A 27,942-nucleotide genomic window follows, 5' to 3' on the forward strand; every position below is an offset into this window, starting at 1 on the left:
GTGACTCCAAGTTTTCTTAGGTTTCTCCCCATAAGCAGGTTCCTAGTTTGGGAAATAATATTCTATGTACTGCGTTACTGATGCTCACATACTCCTGGAAAAACTTTTAAAAACATTCATCTAAATGGCAATTTTGAAAATTTAGTGTGGGTTTCCGCAGTGTAAACGGACAGGGTATCGATGCAAGCAGAATTTGCAAATTTGGGCTTAGCAAATTGATTTTTCTCGGACCTCCAGGCGGCTTCAGATGAATTGGAGTTCCTCCCAAAACAAAGTCCCCTAAGTAAATTAAACCCCGTCCTCAAATCTTGGCCCCAGGGCAGATCAAAGGAGGCTCTCAAGGTTAGAGGCGTTCTCCAACCTAAGCAGGTCTCGCGGGGAGAGTGGCTGCTTTGGGGGCCGAAGAGGACTTGGCTGGGGAGGCCCAGGTGCGCGCGCCCACCCGGCCGGCTCTTGGGGACCCCGGAGCGCCTCCCCGCCCTCCCGGGGCCCGCCTCGCTCACCGAGGTGGCCGCCGACGACGGTGACGGCGATCTGGTCCATGAGCACCGCCCGGAAGCGCACGTCCTGCTCGGAGCAGCGCTGCCGGAGGGCGCGCAGGATCTGCACCTGCGGGTAGTCCTCGCGGATGCGCCGGTCCGTCAGGAACCAGAGCTGGGAGCACATGGCGGCCAGGCTGGCGGCGCCCGGCGCGGCGGGGCCCCTCGGCGCCCCGGGCCGCTCGCTCGGGCTGGCGGGCGGGCGGGCGGCCGGCGTCCCGGGCGAGCGCGCGCCGCGGCTCCGCTCCCGCCGGTGCGCCAGGCGCCTCTGCAGCCCTGACCCAGCGAATCTGCCCGGCCACTCAGCGCCGCCGCCGCCCCCGGCCAGCCAATCAGCGCGCGGCGGCGGCGCGGGCCGGCCGCGCGGCCAGCTGCAGAGGCGGCGGCGCCCGGGAGGGGCGGCGGGCCCGGGCCTGCGGCGGCCGGGGGAGGGGAGCCGGGCGGGGCTCGGAGCCCCGGGGAGCCCGGGAGCCGCCAGCGGGCGATGGTGAGGCTGAGGGAGGGCATCCCTGCCCTGCCCTGGACCCCGCGGGGAGGAGGGGTGGCGCGACCGGAGCGGGAGGGGCCGGGGCGGCGGCCCAGTGGCGCGGAGAGGGTATCCCGGCTGGCGGACTCGTGATGCGCAGCGCGCACGGGATGCGTCTCAAAGGCCATGTCGAGCGCTTGGGGGGCTGGAGGGAACTGGCGGCCCCCTACAGAGCTCGGGGCAGCACCTCAGGGACGTCCCGAGGGGGACTCTGGGCCTGGCGAAGGTCACCCGGCCAGGCCCCAGTTGGACCCTGGCCTTGGAATTCTCTGCCCCAGTCCTGGAGCTGGGCGTGGGGGTGAGGGGCAGTTGGGTTTTAGCCTCCTCCCAATCATATCGTTTGAAGGTGCGTTTCTCAGGGTCTCAGATTTTCTTACACTGCACGCACCCCCATAGTATGAAGCGCTTCTGGGCCTACAGAGCCTCAGTGTGATGAAAACGGATCTAACACTCTTTTTAATTAGAAGGACCACTGGCTGATCTTCCCCCTCCCCCCAGGCCATACAACTGAGTCATCTTTAAACACCGTCCTTGGTCTTAGCCAATTGCAAATTCCGCCTGCAAACAACAATGTTCAAAGCCAGATTTTCCTTTTTAAATAACTGCAAGACTGAAGTTAGCCATCTTTAGAGACTGCATTTGCTCTTCCAGCTCATTAACATAAAACTCCTTGGTTTGGCCTAGGGAAGCAAGAGTAATTTCAAGGCAGGCCCAGCAATGACAACTTAGAAATGGGACAAGATGTCTCAGGTAAGGTACAGGCTTCCTTGTAAATATGCAAGTGCATCCATTTACTCACTAGATCTGCCTTTGGAAAAGTTCTGTCTCAACAGAATTTCAAAAATTCTTTTTCAAGCAATGTTAAGTAAATCCTTTTGTGTGGCAAAATATGGCTCCCCCCATGTATTTTCTTAAAGTGACAGTAAGCTAGTGCCCTATGGATTAGTAACTTTCAAAACTGTCTGCTAACCACAGATCAACTTAGTAGACACTGGAGACTCTGTCTTCCACGTTGCCCATTTCCTTGCTGTCCTGTGTATATATTTTGTTGACCCTGATGCTTGCTACTGGGCTTCTGCAGTATCACACAGGATGTCTATAAGGTGATCAGAACCATAGTTTCCTGGAATGATAGTTTGTATAGAAGAGTCAGTAAATTTAGATGTTCCTTATAACCCATTTTCATAGTCCTCTACACAAAACTAGAATGTTTAGTCAAATGCACATGGCTACCAAGATCCCTAAAACCCAGGCTTGAGGAGAACAGGGTCTGAGGATCCAGCTGTTGTAATCACTTCCTCTCTGTCTTTGCTTTCCCTCCTGGGAAGTTGCTACCACCTTTGTGATCTCTCTTTTCTAGGTTGGGTGACAAGTAAGGTTGTGGGGTAGTGGCATATCCAGGTGGGAGATGGCTACACTTGTATAGGTGTAAAGTTTTACTAGATTATCGAAATTCCACAAGCGCAGCGGTACTATCCCAGGTTCTGGTGTTATTTTCTAAGACGTATTACTTTAGGTAATGTTTCTCCATAGATGACTCCCAAATTCAGTGTTAACCCTGACGTCTTCTGAGCTTCAGCAATAAAAAGCAAAAAAAGGATGCTGTCCTGCCATCACCTCAATGTCCCTGAAGCTAAACTCATTCCTTTCCCCTCCATTCCAGATTCAACTGTCTTAAACAATAAGGAGAATGTAGTATCTTATGTAACAGGAAATATAGGGATGGATCAGCTCTAGGGTTAGTACATTTAGCAGCTCAATAACATTACCAAGGACTCAGATTCTTTCCATCTTTTCACTCTTAACACCCTTAGGCCAGTATCCCTCATAGTCACAAAATGGCTGCCACAATTCCAGCTGACACATGCATATACACAATGTCTAGCAGAAGTGGAGAGACTGTTTCTTCCATGTGTCTCTTTTTATTGGCAAGGAAAACCTGTCTCAGAAGCCCTCAAGCAGACTTTCCACACTCTCCCCAATCTGAGTCAGTCACCAGCAAGGAGTAAGAAACCATCATGAATGACTTAAGTTAATTATGAGTCACCCCCTGTGGCTGGGAACTGGAATCCCCTACCCCAAGCGCATGTAGAGTTAGGTGAATACTTGGGCAAAATTAGGGTTCTCTTAGGAGGAATGAAGGGAGAATAGATGTTGGGAGGACAGACAATGGTGTTTGATACAGATGGTAATAAGGTAAATGCATCAGTCAGGATAAACTAGCATAGGCTGCGGTAACAAGTGCTTCCAAAGTGGTTTACAACAACAAAGTTTTCCTTTTTGAAGTACCATACATGTTCATGGCAGGGCACTCTGGCTGTAGTCTAGGTTGTCTTTATGCCGGGACCCAGGCTGATAGAGCAGCCTGTATCTGGAACAGTGTTTTGTCTCGTGGAAGAGGAAAAGTGATCATGGTGAGTCACACGCTGGCTCTTAGTGCTTCTGCCTGGAACTTATACATGTTAGAGCTGCTCACACATTCTTGGTTAGAACGAGTTCACCTGGCCAAGTCTGATGTCAGTGGGCTAGGGAAATATAACACTTCCCTGGGAAGGGCAGCAAAAATTTGTGAAGAACTGTGACTAACAATATAGTTTGCCACGCTCAAGGATGAGAAATAGCAAATCCTGCTCTGCTAATCGTCTCTCCTCTCCCTAGGGTCCTCAAGGGAACTATGCACCAAAAAAAGAGATTGGAATAGAAACGAAAGGATCATTTTATTCATAGCTGAGCCAGCACCCAATAACCTCTGGAACAGAACTCTGCCAAAAGACTGAGTTGCATCATGTGGCTTAGGTTTAAGGCTGAAGTGAAGCTTCCTCATTCCCTGCTCTCCCTCCACCTTCCAAATTTGGGGACCAGCATGCATAGGCGAGCCTGCAGAAAGAGAGGAGGAGATGATCAGATCTGCAAAGCAGACCAGCTTTACTCATCTAAAGCTGGGCTGGCCTACTCGGCAGGAATTCGGGAGCAGAAGCAGCACACATAGCTGTGGGATCTTTCAACACAGAAGGACCCCAACACTGGTAAACTGTGAACTAATTAATGTCCTGGGTTCTGCCCAATCAGAGTATAATTCCTTCTTCCTTCTGTAGGAAACCAGTAAGAGGACAGGGCAGAGGAGGATGGAATAGGAAGGAATGCTCCCCCATTCTCACTTTGTTCTCTCTTAATCTGTGAGGAAAACGAGTAGAAAGTCCCCTGCCAAACAGATGTGTGTGCATTGTCTATTTGCCTCCTCATCTAGAGTGTAAACCTTTCAAAAACAGGGGTCAAGGCATGGTGCATCACTGTTGCTACTTGTGGTAGGTACTCAGGTATCTGTTGATAACAGTCATTTAAGAGACCTTGTTGCAATTTCAGTTGACAAAACTGTGGTCAATTACAGATATACTAGGTTTCAGTAACCTGGGATTCTGGGGCCATGTTGCTTGTCTGACTTCCAACCTTCACTATATATTGGCACAAAAGAATATGGAGATGTGGGTCTTGACAGTGGAAAGAAAGTAAAAGTCTTTATAAATATTTCATATGACCCCAAGCAGATGGATGTACCAAGTACATAGAAGATCAAAATTCAATTGACCTCAATAAATTAGAGAAATGATCATCAATAGCAGGTTAAAATGCACTAGAATAAATGGAAAGTAGTACATTTAAGGAGCAAATGAAGCATCATACACATAGATTCAAGAAAGAAAAATTGTCCGTGCAGAAATTTGACCAAGAAAGACCCGATAGATGTGGCAAATGAATGAGAGAATGGGTAGAAAAATTGAGGGATATATTAACAGAAGCCTATAAAGCCAAATTCATCTTCATATCCCCGGGACCTAGCAAGTGCCTGGCACACAGTGGATATTGATAAATATTTATTGAAAATAAATGTGTGACTTTGGCTTTGGTCAGATCATCCATGGTCTTCCCTTCTTCTGAAAAGCTTTTGCATGACGAAGTCCTATCCATTCTTCAAGACCCAGCTCAGATACAGCTCCATCATGTTGCCTTTCCTAAAATTTCCCTCCTCCTCAGCTAGAAGGAAGCTCTCCCTTGCTGAATTCTCATAAGCAATTAATAACACAATTATTATTTCAGTAATAGGCACTCAGTAATTATTGGGTGAATGGTAACTCTCAAATTATGACAATCCAGTACTCATCATTTCAAAATTATAGAATTAATAACCAAAGGAAGGTGTCTGATGTTCTAGAATTGTTAATCGCTGGCACTGACTCTCACTTTCCTTGGTCTGGTTTCTTCTATCTACAGATGCTGTATGTGACTCAGATGTCAGCTTTTCCCTCATCCTCTTGTTCAAGCTCACATGCCTTATACCCTCTCAACCAGGGTCTTAGTGAACAAGGCAGAATTTGCTGAAGGGGAGACAAGATTCACATCATGTAGGCTGCATCAATTCACTTGAAAATCCCCCTACAACACACCTCTTTTTCCAGAGTGCTCTCTCTCTGCTTCTGCCACTGGGGACATTTTTCAACCCCCTACCCCACCCCACCCCCCCAGCCTCCAGCCTTGCTGCTCTTAACTCCGACTTTCAGAGCCCCTTGCAGATTCCTCAACCCTTTTATTACTAGAGGAATGCATTTTATCCCAGTTTCTACTTCCAAACTTACACCGCTGATAAATTACTGTGTTTAGTAAAACTGAAGGTCTTCCAACTAGAGGACCCATCCTCTTCAGGAAATAGAGGCGGGTTAGAAGTAATTTTTCCCTTTTTCAAACATGATTAACACAGAATAAATGGGGTTAGTCAATAGGTCGTCATTCTTCATTGGAAGCTTGTTGGAGTCATCTTTTAAAGATGACAGTGGGTGTAGCTTTGCAGGGCGGGGTGCCAGGAAGACATTCAGGTGGTTGTTAGCTGCTTTCCTGCTCTGGGTGAACTAGGCTCCCAGAACCAGGTAGAAGTTTATCGTTTTCAGGGGGCTTTCCCTATCTCTCTTGAGACAAGGCTGTATTTTGCTTATCTTGCTTTCTGTCAGCCCTGGCCTCCCTCAGCTATAATCATTAAAGATGGACGTTTATTGTCTCAGACTTTTCTCACTGCTTAGCCATTTCTGACCAAGTCAGGAATTATGTAAGATGCCTCAACACTATCCTTTTTCTTCCATGTAGGGTACAGGCTATTCCTCCGTAACAAAGAGACCCCAAAAGACTGTGACTCCACAAGAAATATATTTCTGGCTCACTTAGTCCAGTGATGGATGTCCAGGATGAAGAGGTGGCTCTGCTCCACTTGTTCATCTTGGGACCCAGGTTTCTGTCCTCTTAGTGTGCCACCTACGCCAGGACGTGGTCGTTGTTGGCATGTTTTAGGCTGGCTCTCTTGGCCATGTCTGTGTTCCAGACCTCTGTAAGGAGAAATAGAGGAAAGAAAAAGTGGAGGGCAAGTGGATTCCTTGTAATGATGTAACACGAAATTTATACTCCTAGCTTCCAATCATATCCCAAGAACTTGGTCCTGTGGTCACATCTTCTTCAAAGAAGGCTGGAGAATCTCCTTAATTGGACAAGTATATGCCCAGCTGACACTTAGTGGGGGAGAAAAGGGCTTCTATTATTAAACGGAGGAGGAAAAATGGACATGAGGATGATAAACAGTTTCCACCATACCTCCCTGTGGCCTATGGGAGACCCCTTTCGACTCCAGTAATATCCAATTATGTGAAATGCCCTGAATATGCTTTTCTGCGGCTTGTTTCTGTGACTATTCATGGTAAATCTTTCTTACCTTTCTTTGCCTGCTAAAATCAGCTCAAGTAACATCTTCTCCAAGGAGTCTTCCTAAACTAGTTTGGGGTAAGTGACCGCTCTTTGTCTTCTCATAGCACATGATGCCTCCCTCTCCTTTGGCACTTCCCCCACTATCTGCCCAGATTTGAAATCATCTCTTTATGGCTCTGTCTCCGTCTAGACTGTGAGCAACTTGAGAGCAAATATGCTATGTCTTAGCCATATTTGTATCCTTAACCTAAACTGAGCTGAATTCCTTTTGCCTGCCAACAGGTAAAATAAACAGCACCATCGCCTGAACCCCTGCCTGCTCACTGAGTTGTAGCTTTCATCTATAATGGCCGGGCCATGTAAGTGGGCATTCTTCCACCCATTTGGATGGAAGCACTAGCCTGAAACCCCTGCTGGTCTAGGATCCTGATTCTCTTGCTAGCTCTTGTGAATGCCTGCCTCTGAGGAACTCAAGACCTGTTTTCCTTACCACCTAGGGGTTGGCCGCTAACCCAGAACCAGGGCTTGACTGCCATTTTACTGCCATTGATCTTGGATCCTCTTGCTGTGTGGCTTCACCTGCTATGCATCTCCCTGACACAGACCAGCTGGAGCTCAATCCTGGCTTCCTCCTGGTCTTGGGACATTGACAAATGACCCTTTAGCTAGGTCAGTTTCCCCCAATTCTGCTCCTAGTGGGCGCTGGCCATTTTCCTCTCATTGGTTCATCCTTCTAAGGCTCTATCATGCCTGACCTGTGAATGACTTTGCCCATTTTTGGGTTAATAAATATTGTTGCTACCTTCTGTTTGAAGCTAACTGGTCCAAGATGTGAATGGATTCTTAGCTTTGTGGCCTATCACTAGCACAAAATGCAATTTGTATAGACTTTTTGGGGATGAATATATATTTATCTTAAAAATATGAATATTTGAACATATAACATCAGCCTATTGAGAGGGTTACTCATATTGCAAATATTCTTTATTTTACAAAAGGATTTACCAGTAAGATCTTAAGAATTAATTTCTCTTTTGGTACAAGTTTAGTAACTGTTCAGTGAGGCAGAATTCCCAGGTCAGATGGATGATTGGTCAGCCACATAGTCTACCCTTTTGTATAGCCAAGCCATGGGTCAGAAGCAAGGGGATTTCACCGTAAAAAGTCAAGAATTTAGTCAGATCATCCAAAGGCCTTGGCATTATCCAAGGAACTGAGAGGCAGGTAACTCAACTGTTCTTGATGAGCTGAAGATGTTTCAGCAACTTGTATTGAATTGAAGGTTCCCAACTCCACAAGGTCACTTGAGAGTTGGAGATAGGTCCCGCCTGGGTGGCTCAGGTGCTCAGAACCCTTCCAGGTTTCCCTGCCTGTGTTAGTTAGAAGTCATTTATTTACAAATGATGGAAATCCAGTTTAAACTAGTGTAAGCAAAAAGGGGATGGCTCACAATCTTTGGAAGTCTAGGCGTGGACGTCAGTGGCAACTAGCTCGGGGGACTAAAATACGTTTTCCAAATTGGTCTTTCTCACTTTTTCAATCTCTCTCCCCTCCTTTCTCTCTCCATATCTCTCATTCTCCCTTTCGCTCTGCTTCTTTCTATGTGTTGATCCTGTTCTCTTCTGTGGGAGATACCTTCCTCTACATGGCAGGGAAGATGGCCTCCATTCACATTCTTAATGCTCTTTATCTTGAAGGCCAAGTGCATTTTCTTCTACCTCTAAATGAAGAAGTCCCCAGGAAGAACTTTGATTGGCCTACGTCTGGGCCAATCATTCTGGCCAAGGCTAGGGGGTACCTCAGTTGGCTGGGCCCTATGGCTGGAATTGGAGTGCTGTAATTAGCAGCATCACCACACTTACATAATTTGTGTGGGTCTGGACAGACAAAACAAGAAACATCCCCCACACTCTCCTTTCTAATGCCTGAGAGTCCCCAGTAAATATATCAGTGTTCCCACCAAACAGCCCAGGCTTCACTTCATGCTTTCGCTCATTGCTACTCTTAATATTCCACACTGACCACTGCTTGCCTTCTGTGAGGACCCCTGCTCTGTTGTTCCCTTGGACTGCCACTTAACACTGACACCACTTGGCTGGACCACTGTTGGCCGCTCTGCTGCTCAGGCCGAGGCTGGTGCTGCATTTCTATCCTGGACCTCCTCTCAGTGCTCTATTTGGAGATGTGCCCATGAGCTTCTCAGATGCTCTGACAGGGACTAGTGCATGCAGTTGTGCAATTATGCACAGCTGTGTAGGTTGTTCAGTACACAAGGGCACACATGGGGACTAAAGTCTAGCATGAAATGCAGCTCACTAAGCTTAAGTTGTACACCTGTCCAGATGTGTTCTCCAGAAGAAAGAAGCCCTTCTTCTATTTGTACAAGGGTACCAAGCCATACCCCCAGGAGCTGTGACTGCTCCCAGGAGATGACTTTTTCTAATCGCATGAAGATTCACTAAGGGCAACAGCAGCAGGCTCTTGCTGTATCCTCTGAAAAAGAGAGGAACCTCCCTCTCCTCTGTTGGCCACTGTGTCAGAGCAATGCCACTACTGTAAACAACGCTGGGAGAGCAGCGGGGTCACAGGCCCACCCCCTGACACCATCCAACCATAATGTCCTCATATGCCCTCCCAACATGCCAGAGCAAAAAATAATGAAACACTGTCATGAATGTGACAGAACTGTCCAAAGCACGCAGAAATCAGCTGTGTACTTTGTAAAGCCTGTTGGGTTCTATGTTTCTGAAATTGGCAAATTTTTCATCAGAATAGAAAATAAAAGCTAAGAAACTATGAGAACCATTCATGAAGACATCAACCATTACTGTACCGAAGTAACCATGTTCACATGTAATCACACAGGTGGATTGGAATGACTCTCAGAAGTATTAAAGGCAGGTGTTTTAATGTTACATCATCCTAAAGCTGCCCCTCTCGGTCCTCCCCAGAATGTAGGCAAGACACTCACGTGGAATAGCTGGGTTTGGACAAGTTTAGGTGATAGACACCATGTTGGTCCCAGAACTACCATGCTAACCAACCCTCCCACTCTGGTGCTGGGTGTGGCTTGCTTTCATAAGAATCTGGAGTCCTGCCTGCAATTTGCTTCTATCAGCCCTACCCATGCCTACTTTCCCCCAGCTCCTCTGACATACCTATATATGAATATATCCGTACCTGGACATGGTTTGAGTTCTTTCCCTAAAGGGTCCTCAACAGTCAGGCAAAACAGAGAGTGCAATAGAGAACTGGAACAGGTGTCATCTCGCCTTACTCCACCAAGATCTTAATCCCAGTTTCATCCCAGTTTCATCCCAGTGGGGGCTTCCTCCAACAGGAGCAGAAGAGAATGTGGCCACTGTTGCCATCTGGTGTGTCCTCTGGAGTGGTGACTCAGGGAGATCAAAGCCAGTCAAATATATGTGTCCATTTCTCAATCTGTGTCTCTCATACTGCTGCCCTCTGCCTTTATTTTTCTGCAGAAGGGCGTGAAATTGAAGAAGTAGGAGTGTTTCATAATCTGCCACTCAGGGATATTCTCTTGTTCTCCTTTTGTGTTATCCTCAATAAAACTAGATTGGACGGGGTTCTAGCCAAGGATAGGATAGGGAGAAGTGGGAGGTGTGGAAGGGAGGTATCCTGAAGTGGTTACTGAACACATCAAGGAAGATGAGAAGAACCTAATCCAGAGGTAGAGGGAACTGTGAATTAGGTAGCCCTAGTCACAGGAGTTTAGATCTATCTGACTGCTCAGATTAAAGGAAATAGAAAATTGTGGGGGCCGGCCCCGTGGCCGAGTGGTTAAGTTTGTGTGCTCTGCTTCGGCGGCCCAGGGTTTCACCAGTTCGGCGGCCCAGGGTTTCACCAGTTCAGATCCTTGGCGCGGACGTGACACGGCTCATCAAGCCATGCTGAGGGGGAATCCCACATGCCACAACTGGAAGGACCCACAACTAGAAAATATACAACTAGGTACTGGGAGGCTTTGGGAGAAAAAGGAAAGAAACAAAAAGAAAGAAAATTGTGAAGAAAAGATCATTTCAACAATGGGAGTGAAACAACTTTGCATAATCAACTTTCAAACAGATCTGCCAAATGAGAAGTCAGTCCTGCACTTACTGAACAAATCCTGGGTAAATAGCAAAAGTTAGATGAGTCACACCCATTACTCGGAAAAATTAATAGTAATTGGCTGTGTCCTTTCTTGCTTGGGAAGCTGACGACATATTATCAGTGTTTCATGGTTATTTTGTCATGTCTTGCTAAAGCCTTCAGATTTTATTTATTCTTTAATCCTGAAGCCAGCTAAAGTCTCCTAGGCATGGTTGTTATTTGACAGCATCAGATAATTTAGTCACGTTCAGTAGAAGAGAGTGTACTGTATAATACAGCAGAGATTAGGTGGAATATATAGGAGGCAGCATGTGTAGTAGAAAAAAACCGCTGAACTAGGAGACCCAAATTCTTGTCCTATCTGGCTAGCACTGCTAACTAGCCAGCAATAGGACATTAGGAAAGTCACTTAAACCTTGCTAGCCTTATCTGTAAAATGAAGGATTTTAACTTAGATAAACTATTCTTTAAATAAAGTAACCTCTAAGGCCTGCTCTAAAACACTGTAATTCCATAGTCTCATTGGAAGTGTCTCTAGGTGTTCAAGAAACTCATAGACAAACACCAGGAGCCAACAGCAAATTAGCTGAACTGAGGCAACTACCAAGAGGAAACATGCCCAAGCTGGTGAAGACCACAGGTACAACTGCAAAGTCTGTACTTATTTTCAGAAAGGCATGTGATGGCTGGGCACAGGGGCAAGGACAGATAGTACCAGGAAAATCATTTGGGCATGGGTTCACTTAATGCTCCTTTTATTCTAAGGGTGAGATTTGACATACATCTAAATGTTCCTCATGACTTGCTTTATTTTTGGTCTGTTATATCTCTAGGGAAATATATCCCTAAAGACCTACTTATGCAGTAAAGTTCTTCATGGTACCTGTAGAGGCTGTGCACAGCATAACCAACTGGTGGTAACACTAGTGTAAAGAATTATGTTGTCGTAGCCATTCTGGATGTACGGAAATGTGGCCCAAAGGTTACTGGCTACTTCCTGGTCTTGCTTGATCTATGGTATTGTTCATGTTCATAAGAGAAGGTGCTCTTTCAGTTGGTTCCCATGTCCCTTTGACACATCCCCATCATTGTCTGACTGTGTTTTGTTTTGTTTTCAGCGCTTCCTTACCTTCTGGCACTACAAGATGCTTCAGGCTTATCTTGTCTGTCTTCTCTCCCAATCCTAGAATCAGCCATTTCTCCAAAGAGCCAGAGTTCATTCCTGATTTGCATATTTGCATCTAAAACAAACTCATTAGTAAGTGATGGGGGAGGTTGGGAGTAGAATGAGTGGGATCCCACTTTTTACTGCTTCAACTATTTTACCTTGCTTAACCCCCCAAAAAGTTTGAAGACTATATTTGTTTCCTCTTGTTGCTATAACATACACTATTTCTTATTGCTGCTGTGACAAATTACCATGAATTTAGTGGCCTAAAACAACACAAATTTATTATCTTCTAGTTCCAGAGGTCAGAAGTCTGAAAATGGGTCTTATGGGGCTAAAAACAAGTGTTAGCTGGGCTGCATTGCTTCCTGAGGGTCTAAGGGAGAATCAGTGCCTTGTCTTTTTCAACTTCTAATGGCTCTCTGCATTCCTCGGTTCATGGGCCCCTTCCAGCAACGGTATCACACCAACCTCTGCTTTCCTAGTCACCTCTTCTCTCTTTCTCTGCAGCCTCCCTCTTCTGTCTTTTAAGGACCCTTGTCATTACATTGGGCCCACCAAGATCATGCAGAATAATATCTCTATTTTAAAACTTTTAACTTAATCACATCTGCTAAGCTTCTTTTGCCATGTAAAGTAACACATTCATAGGTTCTGGGGATTAGAACATGGACGTCTTGGGAGAGGGGTGTCATTATTCCATCCACCAAAAACGTAAAACCAAAAGGTGACATTTGCTGATAAATCATAGTTTTATCTGTTTCCTTCATACCACACAGGACATTCTAAATCTAAACATTTTTGACAGCCTCAGACAATCATTTCTCCTTTACCCAAAAGGCTATAATGATAAGAATATTATTTAATAAACCCTTCTAAACAACTTAAGTCACTTTTCGGTATTTTGCCCAAAAAAGTAGCACAATTCTCTTCATTTAGTCTAGTAATATTTTCCCCAGTAGCAGTTTAGAACACGCAGGTTAAATAGTCCATGTGGTTGATTTCCTAATCTAAACAAATGATCTCTATACCTGAAAGGCCAATCCTTTATCCAGGCTCAGAGGGTCATGATGGCTCTCAAAGCCTATTCATTATCTTGTACGTCCTTTCCATCCTGATAGGATAAGCCCCATCAGTCAATCATGTAGATCAGAGAATCCCCAACTATGTGTCCCAGAAGGCAGATCCAATGTATTAGATTTAAATAATTGTGGGTTTTTTCCAAATGGAAATAATAGAATGTTATACATTTCAAAAGTGTTTCCCATTAATTTTCCTTAACACTGGTACCTCCTACTGCTTGTCTGTCAGCACAGGCTAGCTAAGAATGAAAGAAACAAGAAGCCAGTTAATATTAATAGAAAAAGTCAGAGATAAGAAATAACAAATCATGCCTAGGTTGATAGCTCATGGTGCTTTTCTGTAATTTATGTTGCATACATCTAATAGAGAAATATTTTGCTAGCCAAAATACTTTATCACATAAAGAACTCTGCATGTAAAGGATAAATATCTTGCCTAAATATGGTGGAGCCAACTATTATTTCTTCATTGTATGGGAGCTTCTTTACAAAAGGATACCATCTCTGTCTTGTAAAAGACAAAAAAAATCCTAGAGCAGTGAGAATATGGGCTTTGGAACTAGGTAAATCTAAGCATGAATTTCTTGCTAGCTGCATGACTTTGAATACATCACTGAACCGAATAATTTGAATTAGTTAGGTGTTACGTTTGGTTGTTTGTAGAAGATCATAATTAAAGCAATTTAAATAGGCAAGAGGCTTATTTCTCCCTCAAAATAAAGAAGTGCATAGTTAGGCAGATCAAGTTTGGTGTGGTGGCTCCTCAATCACTAAGCTTCTAGGCTCTCTTTTGCTGCATGCCCACCATCTTTAGCACCTGGCTTCCATGTTCTAGGTCACTCATGGTCTGATACGGTTTTCTAAGCTCTAGCTACCTCACCTGCTTTCCAAACAGCAGGAAGGATGAAGGGATGAAGGGCAACTAAATCTTTTTAGGAAACCCCACCCAGTGACTTCCACTTATATCTAACTGGCTGCTCCTATCTGCAAGGGAAATAGGAAATGTAATTTTTCATCTGGACACACTGCTCAGAATTTGGAAGGAGAGCATCACGTTGGATTCTGTGGCAGAGATACCTAAATGATCCCAATATCCATGATTTCCTTCTTCTTTGAGTAATAGAATCACTGCCATACCCATCCACCACTACTAGTTTTAACTTGGCATGTGGCCATTAAGTAGAGGCTACATTTTTCAGCCTCCCTTGTAGTTACTTGTGACACATGTGACTTGTGACACAGCCATGTGACTGTGATATTTCTGGATGATGGGGTGTGAGCTGAAGTGCTTGTGTGCAATTTCCTTAAAAAGGGAACTGCCTGTCCTTTCTCCTCTCTCTTCCTCCTTCCCATAGGCTGGGACATGCATGTGTATTGGTGAGCCAGCTTTTGCCATATGGATGGGGACAACACCCTAGATGATGGTGGAATAATGAGACAGAAGGTACCGGGTCTCTGGATAACTGTGAGAGGCAGAGCCACCTGCCACCCTAGACTTTCTGCCTGCCTCTATTGTGTTTTGTGAGAGAGAAATAAACCTCCACCTTCTTCAAGCCACTGTATTTTGGTATCCCTTTGTTACAGCAAGTTAGCCTGTATCCTAACTAATACAGCCGCCTTTCTTTGCCTGAATTTATTTTTCTGTAAAATGGCAATAGAATTATGTACTCCACTGGGTTATGGCAAAAATTAGAAATAATATAAGTAAAGCACCTGGGCCATAGCTATTGTAGATAACAGCTGTTAGCATAGGTTTCATGAGAGGATTCTGGGAAATAGGCAGCACGCTTCCCCACCAGTATATGGAAGACTATTATGTGTGATTGAATCCTTGAATTGGCAAAAAAAAAAAAAAAAAAAAAAGCATATAAACAATAAATGTCTTGGATTTCAATGTAAATAAACTAGTTAAAATATTTGGAAAATACCTCCTGATGCATTTTCTTAATAATTTGGATTATTTCCCTGCCTGAAGTTGGCATGAGGGAAGCACAAAATACAGGGATGCTGAATTTCAATACTAGACATCAGAATGACACTGGAAAAGATAAGGTGGACCAGCCTTCCTTCAGCGGCTTCAACCATGGGATGGGGAAGGCCACAGGATAGTGTAGGTTTCCTCCCCTGCTGTTTGAGGAAGAAAAACAGCCAGCAGGGAGTGAGCATGAATTCTGAATTGACTAAATTAAATTTAAACTCATAGATACATAAACACAATTAAAATTTTCCCCCTGCTATTAGCAGGAGTAGAGGCTTGAGTCTAAGATAGGATTAGTTGTAAAAAATAATGAACATTATATTCTTTGGCACATCTGAGTCATAGGATGCAAATTTCTATCCTGCTACATGACACTTATGAGGTCAATACAAAAAGCGCACAAGTATAGGTCAATTTCATTTATGAACTTAGATTCCACAATCTTAAATAAAACATTGGCAATTTCAATCCATTAGGAAGTAAAAGAATAATACATCACACCCGAGTAGTGTTTAGCTCACAAATGCAAATGTAATAGGATTTTAAATTGGAAGTTTCAGCCAGAAACCCTAAGGCAGTAGACATTAGATAAAAAAGTTGTCAGCAGACCATCTTGTAGGAGTTTCAAAGCAGATAGTAAAAAACTAGTTTCACAATTCTCAACCTTCTCACCCTCAGGGGCCTAAAGGTTGTTGGTGCAGGACTGTGTAAAGAGAACTTTTCTGGAGAAAGCTATGTTGTGAGTGTCTCTCCTCCCCTCTCAACGAGCAGGGGTAGGAGCTGCTTTCCCATTTTCCTCAAGTCAAGAGGGAGCCATGTAAGTGGGGCCACCTGGAGACCTTGATGCGTAACTCTTCCAGGCAGTGGACCAGTGCCTGAGTCATGCCTAGAACACATGAAAGGCAGAGATGGGCTGGCTAGCTGCTCCAACCACAGGGGTGAAGGAGAAATTATTATGTCAAGAGGCCTGCGCTCCAAGAGTTTGTCAGGGTGGAAGATTTTTGGAAGGAGAGCAGGCTTAAACTCTTAAATCTTGCCCAAGAAAACCGCCTGGGAGAGCTATGAGACTCCAATAGAAAGTGTAGAGAGGACCACTAAAAAAACAAAAGCTGGGAATGGAAGGGAAACGGTATCACCTGCATTGTATACAATGGGATGTTCCTACTGGGGCTCTCTGCAGACCCCACAAACATATCTCAAGAGAGAAATAGTCAGCTTTGAATATTTGCCAATCCCAGAGAGCTTGGAACTATTTAACAAGAGTATTTCTCTTCCAAGTCTGAAAGAAGCTTCTTATTTGACTCTCTCCCAAACCTAAGAGAGCCAGCTGCAAGAGGAAGAGATGTCGTAGGTGGAGAAAGAGAGTATAGTCATGACTCTAGCTCCCCTTCATTCCTACCATAAATGTTCACACAGAAGGTCCAAGTTAGTGGAAGAGAGGAATTTTCACTTTAAATAAAGTTTGACATTTTGATTGTGACATAGAATTGGGCATTCTAATGCCTGAACTGAGACTGTCATTTATTGTGACCATGGGACCTTTTATTATCTCAGAGTCATGTGAATGCCTGAGATTCATCAGGAGCAGAGAGAAACACTTCCCCAATGAATAAATTTTAATGGCACATTGTGAATAAGATCCAAAAAGCATGAAATTTTAAAAAATTGGTAAACTGGATTTCATCAAAATTTAAAAATTTTGGAGTATTTCTACGCAATGGAATGTTATTCAGCCATAAAGAGGTATGAACTACTGATATGTGCAATAAGATGGGTGAATTGTGAAAAGAATATGCTGAGTGAAAAAATCCGGACACGGAAGAATACATACAATATGATTTCTTTTATGTTAAATTCTAGAAAAGAGAATATCAACCTATAGTAACAAGAACCAGATCAGTGATTGCCAGCACCCACAATGCTCATCCAGTATCATTATAATAGCCAAAAAATGGAAGCAACCCAAATGTCCATCACCTGATGCATGAATAAATAAAATGTGGTATATCCACACAATGGAATATTATTTGGTAATAAAAAGAAATGAAATACTGATTCACGTTACAACGTGGATGACCCTTGAAACGTTATGCTAAGTGAAAGAAACCAGTCGCAAAAGACCACATGTTGTATGATTCCATTCATATGAAATGTCCAGAATAGGCAAATTTATGGAGACAGTGAGTAGATTAATGATTGTCTAAGGCTGGGGAAAGGGTTGGAGTAAAAAGGGCACGAGGTTTCTGTTTGGGGTGATGAAAATGTTCCAAAATTCACTGTGGTGACGACTGTGCTGCTCTGTGAACGCACTCAGGACCCTTGAATTGTACGTTTTAAATGGGTGGATCGCACGGGTGTGAATTCTCTCTCTGTAAAGCTGATACCCCAAAAACGTAGTTGGAGACAATTGGAAATCCTTTTGGAGAAAAAAGTCAAGTTGGATTCTTACCAATACCATTAAAAATATACACTTATGATTAATTAAAAACCTAAATATAAAAAAACACTATGCAAGTATTAGAAAAAATGATAGAAAAATGTTTATGGCCTTAGGAGTAAGGAAAATCTTACTGAAGAAGATTCAAATAGAAAAAAACCTTAAAAGTTATACATTTGACTATATCAATTTTAAAAAGTCTGTAAAACAGTAAGTATAAACCATAAAGAAAGATAAAGGTAGATAACAGACTGAGAGAAAATATTTATAATATATGTATCACTTAAGACTCATAATGTATAAACTCCTATAAGTAATTGAAAAAAGAAAATAGGATACCACAGACAATTTGGAAATGGGAAGACACAAATGGCCAATATAGATATTAAAATACACATTTGACCAACTCTCTTAGGAATCAGGAAAATTTAATTTAAAATGAAAAACTTCACTCTTTGGATTGTTGAGAATTTAGGGGCTGGCCCCGTGGCCGAGTGGTTAAGTTCGCGCACTCCGCTGCAGGCGGCCCAGTGTTTCATTGGTTCGAATCCTGGGCGCGGACATGACACTAATTATCAGACCACGCTGAGGCAGCATCCCACATGCCACAACTAGAAGGATCCACAGCGAAGAATATACAACTATGTCCCGGAGGGGCTTTGGGAGAAAAAGGAAGAAATAAAATCTTTAAAAAAACAAACAAAGGAATTTAAAAGATTGTTAATATTGCGTTAGAAAGGATAGTAAAAGATTTCACAAAGTTGGAACAGGTAATTTTCACAGAGACTGCTAAGAGAAATATAAATTGGTACAGCCACTTTGGAGGGCAAATTGGCAGCATTGACTGAAATTTAAAATGTGTGTATACTACGACCTAGGAATTCTCCTCTTAGGCCACAGGCCGGCCCCTGTTTTTTAAAGGTGTGTGAATTTTTTTGTCAACAAAAATTTATTTAGGGGCCAGCCTGGTGGCACATCGGTTAAGTTTGCGTGCTCCACTTCAGGGGTCCTGGGTTCGCTGGTTCAGATCCCAGGTGTGGACCTATGAACCGCTTATCAAGTGATTCTGTGGCAGGCATCCCACATATAAAGTAGAGGAAGATGGGCACAGATGTTAGCTCAGGGCCAGTCTGTGGCAGGCGTTCCACATATAAAACAGAGGAAGTTGGGCACAGATGTTAACTCAGGGTCAATCTTCCTCAGCAAAAAGAGGAGGATTGGCAGTGGATGTTAGCTCGGCGCTAATCTTCCTCGGGGAAAAAAACTTTTATTTAGAAAAGAAATACGACAATTTACGTCTTATTATAGAAGGTTAAAGAGATAACTCTGATCCCATTTAATTTGTTATTCTTAGAAATGATATCAGCATAAGCTTCTTCAGAGTGCCTTGGAAACTGCAGATGACTACTTTCTGACATGACAACTGAAAATATGATGAACAGAATGCTTTCAATTTAGAAACCACAGTATGTTAAAATTGAGATTAAGACAAAATTCAAGTGCCTCTTTCTTCAGTCTTACCATAACCTATCTTCCCAACCTTCTCTCTCCCCTCCTCCTATACCCTTCAGTAGGAGAAATCCATGCTGTCCATCTTTTGCTGAATTTGTTCCCATTTTATCCTCTGCCCGGGATGCTTGCACCCCTACCTCTCTGGTTCTCTCAGTCCTTTTGGGAGCCATCTGCACCTACTTCCATGCCTAGCACGGAGGCCTTTAATGTATGTGAATAGATCTTGGAATGATTACAGTAGAAGCCTTCTTATCCAGCAGGATCAGGACCGGAAAGGGAATAATTCAGTTAAAATAGGAAATCACAAAATGTGATCTATACTTACTTTAAATATTTTATTTCAACTTGAAACATATTTATATCCCTTCCTTCACCAGTGTCTTGAAGTAAGGCAAGACTGAGAACGAGCCCACTGATTGGAGCTCTGCATTATCTTTCCTGAACAAACCAGGCTCAACAATTGTGTATTTTTATGATTTCCTGTTTGTTTTTCTTTAAAGTGAAGCAAGAACTTAAACACACCTGGGAAAGAAATCTGTGTTCAGGACTTTAAACTACTTAGAATTATTTACCCGACTTCTTACAATTGTTTTGCACACACTTATTTCAATGGTAGTTTTTGTTTTCGTTTTTCAGGAACTCAGCCTTTATTGAGTCTTTTCAAAACATTCCACTTAGCTTAAAAAAATTAATGAAATGTTGCAAACATACAAGGAGAAAAACAGAAGGGACACCTGTGCCCACACTCAGCTGTATGAATGCTAACATTTTGCCATACTTCAGATTTTTCTTTTTTTTTTTAAAGATTGGCACCTGAGCTAACTGTTGCCAATCTTCTTCTTTTTTTCCCCTCTGCAAATCCCCCCAGCACATAATTACATGTTTTAGTTTGGGTCCTTCTAGTTGTGGCATGTGGGACACTGCCTCAGCATGGCTTGATGAGGGGTACCATGTCCACGCCCAGGATCCAAACCGGTGAAACCCTGGGCCGCCGCAGCAGAGTGTGCACAATTAACCCCTTAGTCACAGGGCCGGCCCCAAGATTTTCCCAACAGATAAAGTTGAAATGTCCTGCACACTCCGTGCTGATTTCACTTTCCCCATCCACAACAATCATCCTGAAGTCAGGGTTTAGGTTTACCTTATGTGTTTTTATACTTATTACGTACGTGTGTTAATAAATATGTGACTTTGTTTTACGTGTTTTGAATCCATGTGTAAACCACATCATACTGTATGTATTATTCTGCAACTTGATCTTTTTCTCTCATCATTATGATATCCTTGTTGATATCCGTAGCTCTAGTTAATTCGTCTGAACTGCTGCATAGTATTTTGTAAATATTCTAAAACTTATTTATTTTATTTTTTCTCTTGTGGAACATTTGAGTTCCAGTAGTCCCCCCTTATCTGCAGTTTCACTTTCCACGGTTTCAGTTATCTGCACTCAACTGTGGTCTGAAAATATTTAATGGAAAATTCCAGAAATAAACAATTCATAAGTTTTAAATTGCACACCATTTTGATTAGCATGATGAAATCTTGCCCCGTCCAGCTCTGTCCTGCCCAGGACATGAACCTTTGTCCAGTGTATCCATGCTGTATACTCTACCCACCCATTAGTCACGTAGCTGTCTTGGTTATCAGATCAACTGTCACCGTATCACAGTGCTTGTGCTCAAGTAACCCTTATTTTACTTAATAATGACCCCAAAGTGCAAGAGTAGCAAAGCTGGCAATTCGGATATGCTAAAGAGAAGCCATAAAGTGCTTCCTTTAAGTGAAAAGCTGAAAGTTCTCGACTTAATAAAAAAAAAAAATTGTATGCTGAAATTGCTACGATTTATGGTAATTTTTATAGACTATATATTGCTATAATTGTTCTATTTTATTACAGCACAATTTATTATAGATTATTATTTTGTTAATCTCTTACTGTGCCTAATTCATAAATTAAACTTTATAATAGGTATGGATGGACAGGAAAAAACATAGTATGTGTAGGATTTAGTACTATCTGTGGTTTCAGGCATCCACTGGGGGTCTTGGAACATATCCTCCATGGATAAGGGGGGCTACTGTATTTCCGTTTTTCTCTATTACAAACAAAACTGCAGGGATCATTCCTTCATACATCTCCTTGTATATATACGTGAGAGTTTCTCTAGCCTAGCCAATATACCAAAAATGGAATTTGAAGGTCAAAGGGCACGTACGGCTTCACAAGTATATTGTCAAATTATTTTCTAATATGGTTGTGACAACTTATGCTATCACTGGCAGTGTATGAGAGTTCACTGCTCCATATCCAACACTCATGCTATCATTCTTTTAAATTTTTTTCCAGTTAGACGGGTGTGCAATGGTACCTCAAGTGGTTTTATTTTGATTTGCCTAATCGATAATGAGGTTCCTTATCTTTTCATATGATTATTGGCCCTCCAAAAGTCCTCTTTTAGGATTGCTTGTTTCTGTCCTTTTCCCGTTTCTCTATTGGTTATCTTTTATTCTTGATTTGTAGGAATTTTGTTGAATTCTAGACACTTATCCTTGTCAATTAAATGAATTGCAAATATCTTTCTCAGATTGAGGCTTGTAATTTATCTTTGTTCATGTCATCTTTTGTTAAATAAATGCTTTTAAATTATAGGTAATCACATTTATCAATCTTTTTCTGTCATAGTTTATGTTTTTGGGTTTTAAGAAATACTTGCTTATTCTGAAGGAAAGCTTCTCCTAACATTCTCCTCAAAATGTTTTAAAGCTTTATTTTTCATATTTAGGTCATTATTCTGCTTGGATATGCTTGCTGGTATGGTGTTGGGGTAGGGACCTAGCTTTCTTTTTTTTTCTGTAGATATAATAGTCTTAGCCCAGGTTCTCTAAAAACAGAGCCTGAGGCACAGATATTGAGAAGGGCCATCCCATGGCAGCAAGAATTAGGGAAAAGGGAAATGAAGTGTGGAAGTAAAGAAAGTAAATACAAGCTGGCCACAACTTCCCAAGGAAATCCAGCCTTGGTCACCCAGGACATCATCTCGACAGGTTCTGTGGAAGCACCACACCTCAGAACAGTCCATCAGAGAGAGCAGAAACAGCGAACAATTTATCTGCTGGCTCCTCTTTTTTTTGAGGAAGATTAGCCCTGAGCTAACATCTGCTGCCAATCCTCCACTTTTTGCTGAGGAAGACTGGCCCTGAGCTAACATCCGTACCCATCTTCCTCTACTTTATATGTGGGACGCCTGCCACAGCATGGCTTGCCAAACGGTGCCATGTCCAGACCCAGGATACAACCGGTGAACCCCAGCCGCTGAAGGGGAACGTGTGAACTTAACGGCTAGGCCACTGGGCCGGCCCCCTGCTGGCTCCTCTTTTCTCTTCCCGGTTCTTGGTTGAAATTTGTCCCATTGGAAGTTAATTCACTTCCAGGTTGAGTTACACATTTTCTCTGTGTAGCCAGTGGGAAAGCCAGCCACCAGTGCTGTTCTCTGGTGCTTAATGCTTTATCTGAGCCTGACAATGATGAAAGAGCCATATCCTCCATGAATCTGGTAGGGTGGGGCCCCGGGCACCAGAGCCATTGTGTCTTCTGCCCTATCTGGAGCAATGGAGGCCACACCAAAGCCAGGCTCTCACTCTACAGTGAGACTGAGAAAGCTAGATGCGTTAAGAGATGAAGGAACATCAGTAGCGACTGGGGCTCCCGGGAGGCAAGTGGGTCCAGGTGTATTATTTGGATCCTTTACAACCAAATTTCTCATTTATTGAATAGTTCATTCTTCCCCCCTATATTTGTAATGCCACTTTTGAATACATCAAGTCTGCATATATTCATGGACCTCTTTCTGGGATCCCTTTTCTGTTCCATTTGCCAATCTGTCTATCCCTAAGCCAATATCATGCCATCTTAAATCCTGTAACTTTAAAATAAGTTGATATCTGGTGGAACGGTTTTCCTATTTTGTTCTACGTCTTCAAAACTGTCTTGTCCTTTTCTTCTTCCACATGAATTTCAAGATCAGTCTGTTTAATTCCACAAATAGTCATATTTGGATTTCATTCAGAATTATATTGAATTTATGAACCAGTTTGGGAAGAATTTACATCTTTATGATACTGAATCTCCCAGTTTATGAACCTGGTAGATCTCTCCATTTATTCAGGTCTCTCTCTTTCTGTGTAGGTATGTGTATTCTTCAGTTTTGTAACTTTCTTCACAATGACCTTACACACTTTTTGTCAGATCAATTCCGAGGAATTGTTATTTTTGTCACTATCGAGAATAGGCTCTTTGTTCTTACCCCAAGCTCTAGATATTTACTGACGTTGAAAGGCTACTGATTTCTTCACGTTGATCTTGAATACAGCAAATTTGCTAAATTCCCTTACTGGTTTTGATGGATTCTATTCTGTGCATTATCTAAGGGTTTCATATGTAATAAATCATATTATCTGTAAATACGGACAGTGGTCCTCTAATCCCAGTTTAAAAAAATTTTAAAAATCATAATGAGTGTTAAATTTTGTTGATGCCTTTTTTGCATTTATTGGAATGATCAGTTTAGTTTTTCTCCTTCAATCTGTTCGAGTGGTATACTACATTAATAGGTTTTAGGATGCTGCACTTTCCTGCATTTCTGGGATAATCAACTTAGTCTTTGCAGAAAAAATTCTCATTCTTCTGACATTCATATTACATTGTTTACATAACTTTAAATTAAATTATATAATTATAATATCAAGTACACTTGGCACCAATAGGTTATGAAATAAAATACAGCTGACCCTGGATGAGCATATATCTCAAGTGCACAGTAGCCCATTAGCTGCAAGGATTACACTGATGGTTCTTTTAAGACAGAATGAAGAGTATCAGTTAAGTGGAAGTCAATTAAGAGAGTGATTACTGTTTAAAGTAACCAGTAGCTGTGGTGAAAAAGCACATGCTCTATAAGTCAACACAAGTTATCTCCATTCAATTAAATTGAAAAAAATAGTTATTGAGAAGCTACTCTATATTAAGTACCATGTTAGGCATCATGGTTAAACACAAAGGTGAAGCAAATAGTTCCTATTCACAAAATATTTTCCAACATAGTAGAGAGGTTAAGACTAAGTGCTTACATACATAATCATGATACAAAAAGAATAAGACAGATGTCCAAGGAGGTACCCAAGCCATCAGGGAGGGAAGGTGTAACTGGGGAAAGGTGTGATCAGGAAAGGAGTCTTAGGGGAGGTAGACTCGGCAGTGAACTGTGAGAAGCGTTAAACCAATGATGTCCGTACCAGCCAGTCTCTTTAACTGCTCCCTGTCGACAATCGCCTTGAAAGCAACGAGAGCTGTCCTCTGATCTGCTCTGATTACCATTTCTTTTCTTGTTGGCCTTGCACACAGATGTTCTCTCTCTGCCCAGCCCTTTCAGATGAGATGTCCACACCCTAACCCCTGGAACCAGCAAATATGTTATATTACCAGGCAAGGGAGAATTGAGATTGAAGATGAAAACGAAGTTGCTAATCAGCTGACCTCAAAATGGGGAGATTATCCTGATGGGCCCAGTGTAATCACAAGGGTCCTCAGAAGTGAAAGAGGGAAGCAAGACACTCAATGCCAGAGTGGGGCAGCATGAGAAAGGCTTGACGAGTCATTGCTGGCTTTGAAGATGGAAGGGGATCATGAGCCAAAGAATGCTGGCAGCCTCTCACAGCTGGAAAAGGTGAGGAAATGGACTCTCTCCTGGAGCCTCCAGAGGAATGCAGCCCTGCGACACCTCGATTTTAGCCCAGCGGGATCCATTTCAGATGTCTGACCTGCAGAACTCTAAGATAAGAAAAATTGTGTTGTTTTGAGCCACTCAGTTTGTGATACTTTGTTACAGCAGCACTAAGAAAGTAACACAAAAGGTGAATAAAGCCAGTTAGGAGAAAACAGGTTTTGAGGGAAGAAAGCTCATGGCTTTGCTTGTTCTGAGCTGAGGGGCTGGTGGCATCTGTGAAAGGGCCAGAAGGCCATTGGAAACGTGAGTTTGGATTTCAGAAAAGAGGCTGGGGTTTGGGATCCTGGAATCATTTCCTAGAGGAGATACTTGACATCTGGAGCATGGGTGAGAAGGCTTAGGGGGAAAGTTTAGAGCGGTGCTGTCCAATAGGATATGATACAAGCCATGAGTGTGAGCCACTCTTGTAACTAAATTTTTCAGTAACCACAATAAAAACATTAAAAAAGAAACAGAGGAAGTTAAATTTTAATAATATATTTTATTGTACCGTACATATCCAAATTATTATCATTTCAACATGTAATCAGCAAATTATTAATGAGATATTTTACATTCTTTTTTTTTTGGTATGTGCATTTTAAATCTGCTGTGCATTTTATACTCAGCTCAGCACATCTATAAATACTTTCAAGGGCTCTATAACCATCACGTGGCTGGTGGCTACTGTATCAGACTGTGCAGTTTAGAGAAAGAGCAGACACAAAGTGTGGAGCCTTGAGAGACATCTGTATTTAGAAGACAGGAGGAGAAAAGGAGCCAGTGAAGGAATAGAGCAAGGTAGGAGGAGATGCAGGATGGTGCAATGTTTCAAAATCCAAAGGATTTGTATTTAGGAAAACATGGAGCAGGGAAGCATCACATGCTCTCTTTCTTCAATGCTCTGGTTCATTCAGCTCTTACATTCTAGAGGTGTTCTCCCTGGCTGTAGTGAAGCTCTACACTACAGAGTCACTTTCTTTGCTCTGGCTTTCATATTCTCATATACACAGCAAGCCATAATTTTTGTGGCCCAGGTATAGGTGGCTGGGAATAACAGGGTGACTAGGGGAAAGAAGAAAGGAGCACTGAGGTGGTACAAGGTTGCTGAAGGATGTGATGATTTGGAACAGGTGCCTGGTGGGAGTAAGATGGAGATCACGTTACCATGACAACTGATTATTTCATTGGTCCAATGACCAGTTGCCATGGTGATGAAATCTTTGTGTCATTGTGACATGGATCCCAAGGGAGAGTACGCTTGTGCAAAGGACCCTTTGCTCATTGGTAAAGCTTTTATATTTGCAATAATTTTTGCATTGCTTGATGAAACCTCCCCCAGGAACTTCAATCAACATTGAGGTTCCCTTCCTCCTTCCTGTGCACTTATAGCAATCACTGCTTGCAAAATGCACACACTTTCATCATTCATCTTCTATATAGTGTTTGTTAATCTGATAGTATTTAATTGTTTTAGTAATTTATCGCTTTCTCCTACACAGATATAATCCTGTTGAAGGCAGGGATCATTCTTATAATTCAGTTGTGTTTTCAGAGGACTAGGGGTTAGTGGAAAAAAAGCAGATCCTTGGGAGCAAGACAGATCTGTGTTTACATACCACCTCCGCTTCTGCCATTTGCCAATTGTGTGGCCCTAGGAAAGTAATTTTATCTTCTTGAGATTTAGTTTTCTTCTGTAAAATGAGGATAATAAAACTTACACTGTGGGTTTGCTGTGATGATTACAGATAACCTTAATAAAGTAGCTGGCTTACAGTAGTGACTCAATAAATGGTTCCAACTAGTATAACATGGTACCCAGCCCAGTCCTGGATGCCAGGATTACCTCTTAATAATACTTTATGAATAATAAGATAGTGATGACAGATTATAGGATAACAGTAGGACTAGATTTAATCTTCGGTGTGGCTAAAGATCAGTTGTCCTATGGTGGTCCGACTATACATCAGCTGCAATGCTGAACTTGCAATCTAACTTATGCTAACTTCTTGGGAGGAAAATTTTTTTTTTAAAGATTTTATTTTTTCCTTTTTCTCCCAAAGCCCCCCAGTACATAGTTGTGTATTTTCAGTTGTGGGTCCTTCTGGTTGTGGCATGTGGGATGCCGCCTCAACGTGACTTGATGAGCGGTGCCATGTCTGTGCCCAGGATCTGAACTTGCGAAACCCTGGGCCACCGAAGCAGAGCACGCGAACCCAACCATTCAGCCACGGGGCCGGCCCCTGGGAGGAAAATTTTTAAAGTATTTAATTGGGAAAAATGGGAGGAGAAATAACCAGATACTTTGTGCATCAAATCACACATGAATCTGATTCAGCTTCTAGACCCAACTACTGATTTACAACAAACACAGAGTTCAGAGTATATGTTAAAAACCACCACAGGGAAGCAAAAAGCAAGATCCATATTGTGGTAAATACTACAGGAAAAATAGTGTTGTTTCTTCAACAAATACATTGCAAGAAAAAAAAGAGCAGAGAAAGTACTCATAAATTAAAAAAGGTTTAAGGGACACATATCATCCGTTTCCATTCATTATTTGAGCCTTGATTCACACAAACAAAAATTTAAAAATTCATAAGGTGATTGGAAATTTAAACACTGACAGGATGGATCAAAGATATAACTAATGCCGGTGACTTCAGAAATTCTCACTAATTTTTAGATAAGATAATGGTATGTTTTGTTAAAATAAGAGTTTTTATCTTTCGGAAATATACTTTTGAAATAGGTGTGCATTGATGAGGTCTGATGTCTGGAATTTGCTTCAAAATAACAGAAGGGGCAATGTGAGTGTGAGGGTGGACATCTAGAGGAAACATGATTGGCTACTACTTGATAATTGTTGAAACTCGATGATGGATATATGGTGGTTCATTGTATTTGTCTATTTGCATATCTGAAGTTTTCATCGAAAATAAAAACATTTGAAAAAGGTTAAGGAATCATATTTACAACATTCTGTGCATTTATCCAAGTTTGTATAAGTGGATATTTATACAATATTATGTATGCATAATAAGGATGCTTAGATGTAATGAAATACAGAATATTCCTTA

At 42.3% G+C, this 27,942-nt stretch overlaps 2 protein-coding genes and 1 long non-coding RNA gene across 8 annotated transcripts in view; 1 reads left to right on the forward strand and 2 right to left on the reverse strand.

Moving 5' to 3' along the window:
* Positions 1 to 668, reverse strand: part of RIMKLA (ribosomal modification protein rimK like family member A) — a 29,003-nt gene extending 28,335 nt beyond the window's left edge. For both annotated transcript variants that reach the window (XM_070260229.1, XM_023632249.2), the window contains exon 1: positions 504 to 668. In XM_070260229.1, the coding sequence (XP_070116330.1) occupies positions 504 to 666 (163 nt within the window). In that variant the 5' untranslated portion in view covers positions 667 to 668. The remainder of the gene's footprint in view (positions 1 to 503) is intronic.
* On the forward strand, positions 660 to 27,840 carry LOC111771242 (putative cuticle collagen 155). Of its 5 annotated transcripts, none has more exons than XM_070260234.1 (4): positions 660 to 1,026; positions 1,750 to 1,815; positions 3,724 to 4,091; positions 24,502 to 27,840. In XM_070260234.1, exons 1-2 carry the CDS (start codon positions 665 to 667, stop codon positions 1,784 to 1,786), a joined length of 399 nt encoding a protein of 132 aa, XP_070116335.1. In that variant the 5' UTR covers positions 660 to 664; the 3' UTR covers positions 1,787 to 1,815; positions 3,724 to 4,091; positions 24,502 to 27,840. The 5 variants fall into 5 exon arrangements, with proteins under 5 accessions (XP_070116335.1, XP_070116336.1, XP_070116332.1 ...); XM_070260235.1 differs by lacking the exon at positions 24,502 to 27,840 and adding an exon at positions 5,335 to 9,609; XM_070260231.1 differs by lacking the exon at positions 1,750 to 1,815.
* Positions 3,768 to 10,250, reverse strand: LOC111771243 (uncharacterized). Its single transcript, XR_002804967.2, has 3 exons — positions 9,988 to 10,250; positions 6,273 to 6,434; positions 3,768 to 3,942 (listed from the first exon to the last, which is right to left on the reverse strand). It is a non-coding gene; the product is annotated as an uncharacterized lncRNA (long non-coding RNA).
* Positions 27,841 to 27,942: the final 102 nt, after the last annotated feature.

The sequence above is a fragment of the Equus caballus genome, chromosome 2 (genome assembly GCF_041296265.1).
Source record: "Equus caballus isolate H_3958 breed thoroughbred chromosome 2, TB-T2T, whole genome shotgun sequence".
Classification (NCBI taxonomy): Eukaryota; Metazoa; Chordata; class Mammalia; order Perissodactyla; family Equidae; genus Equus; species Equus caballus.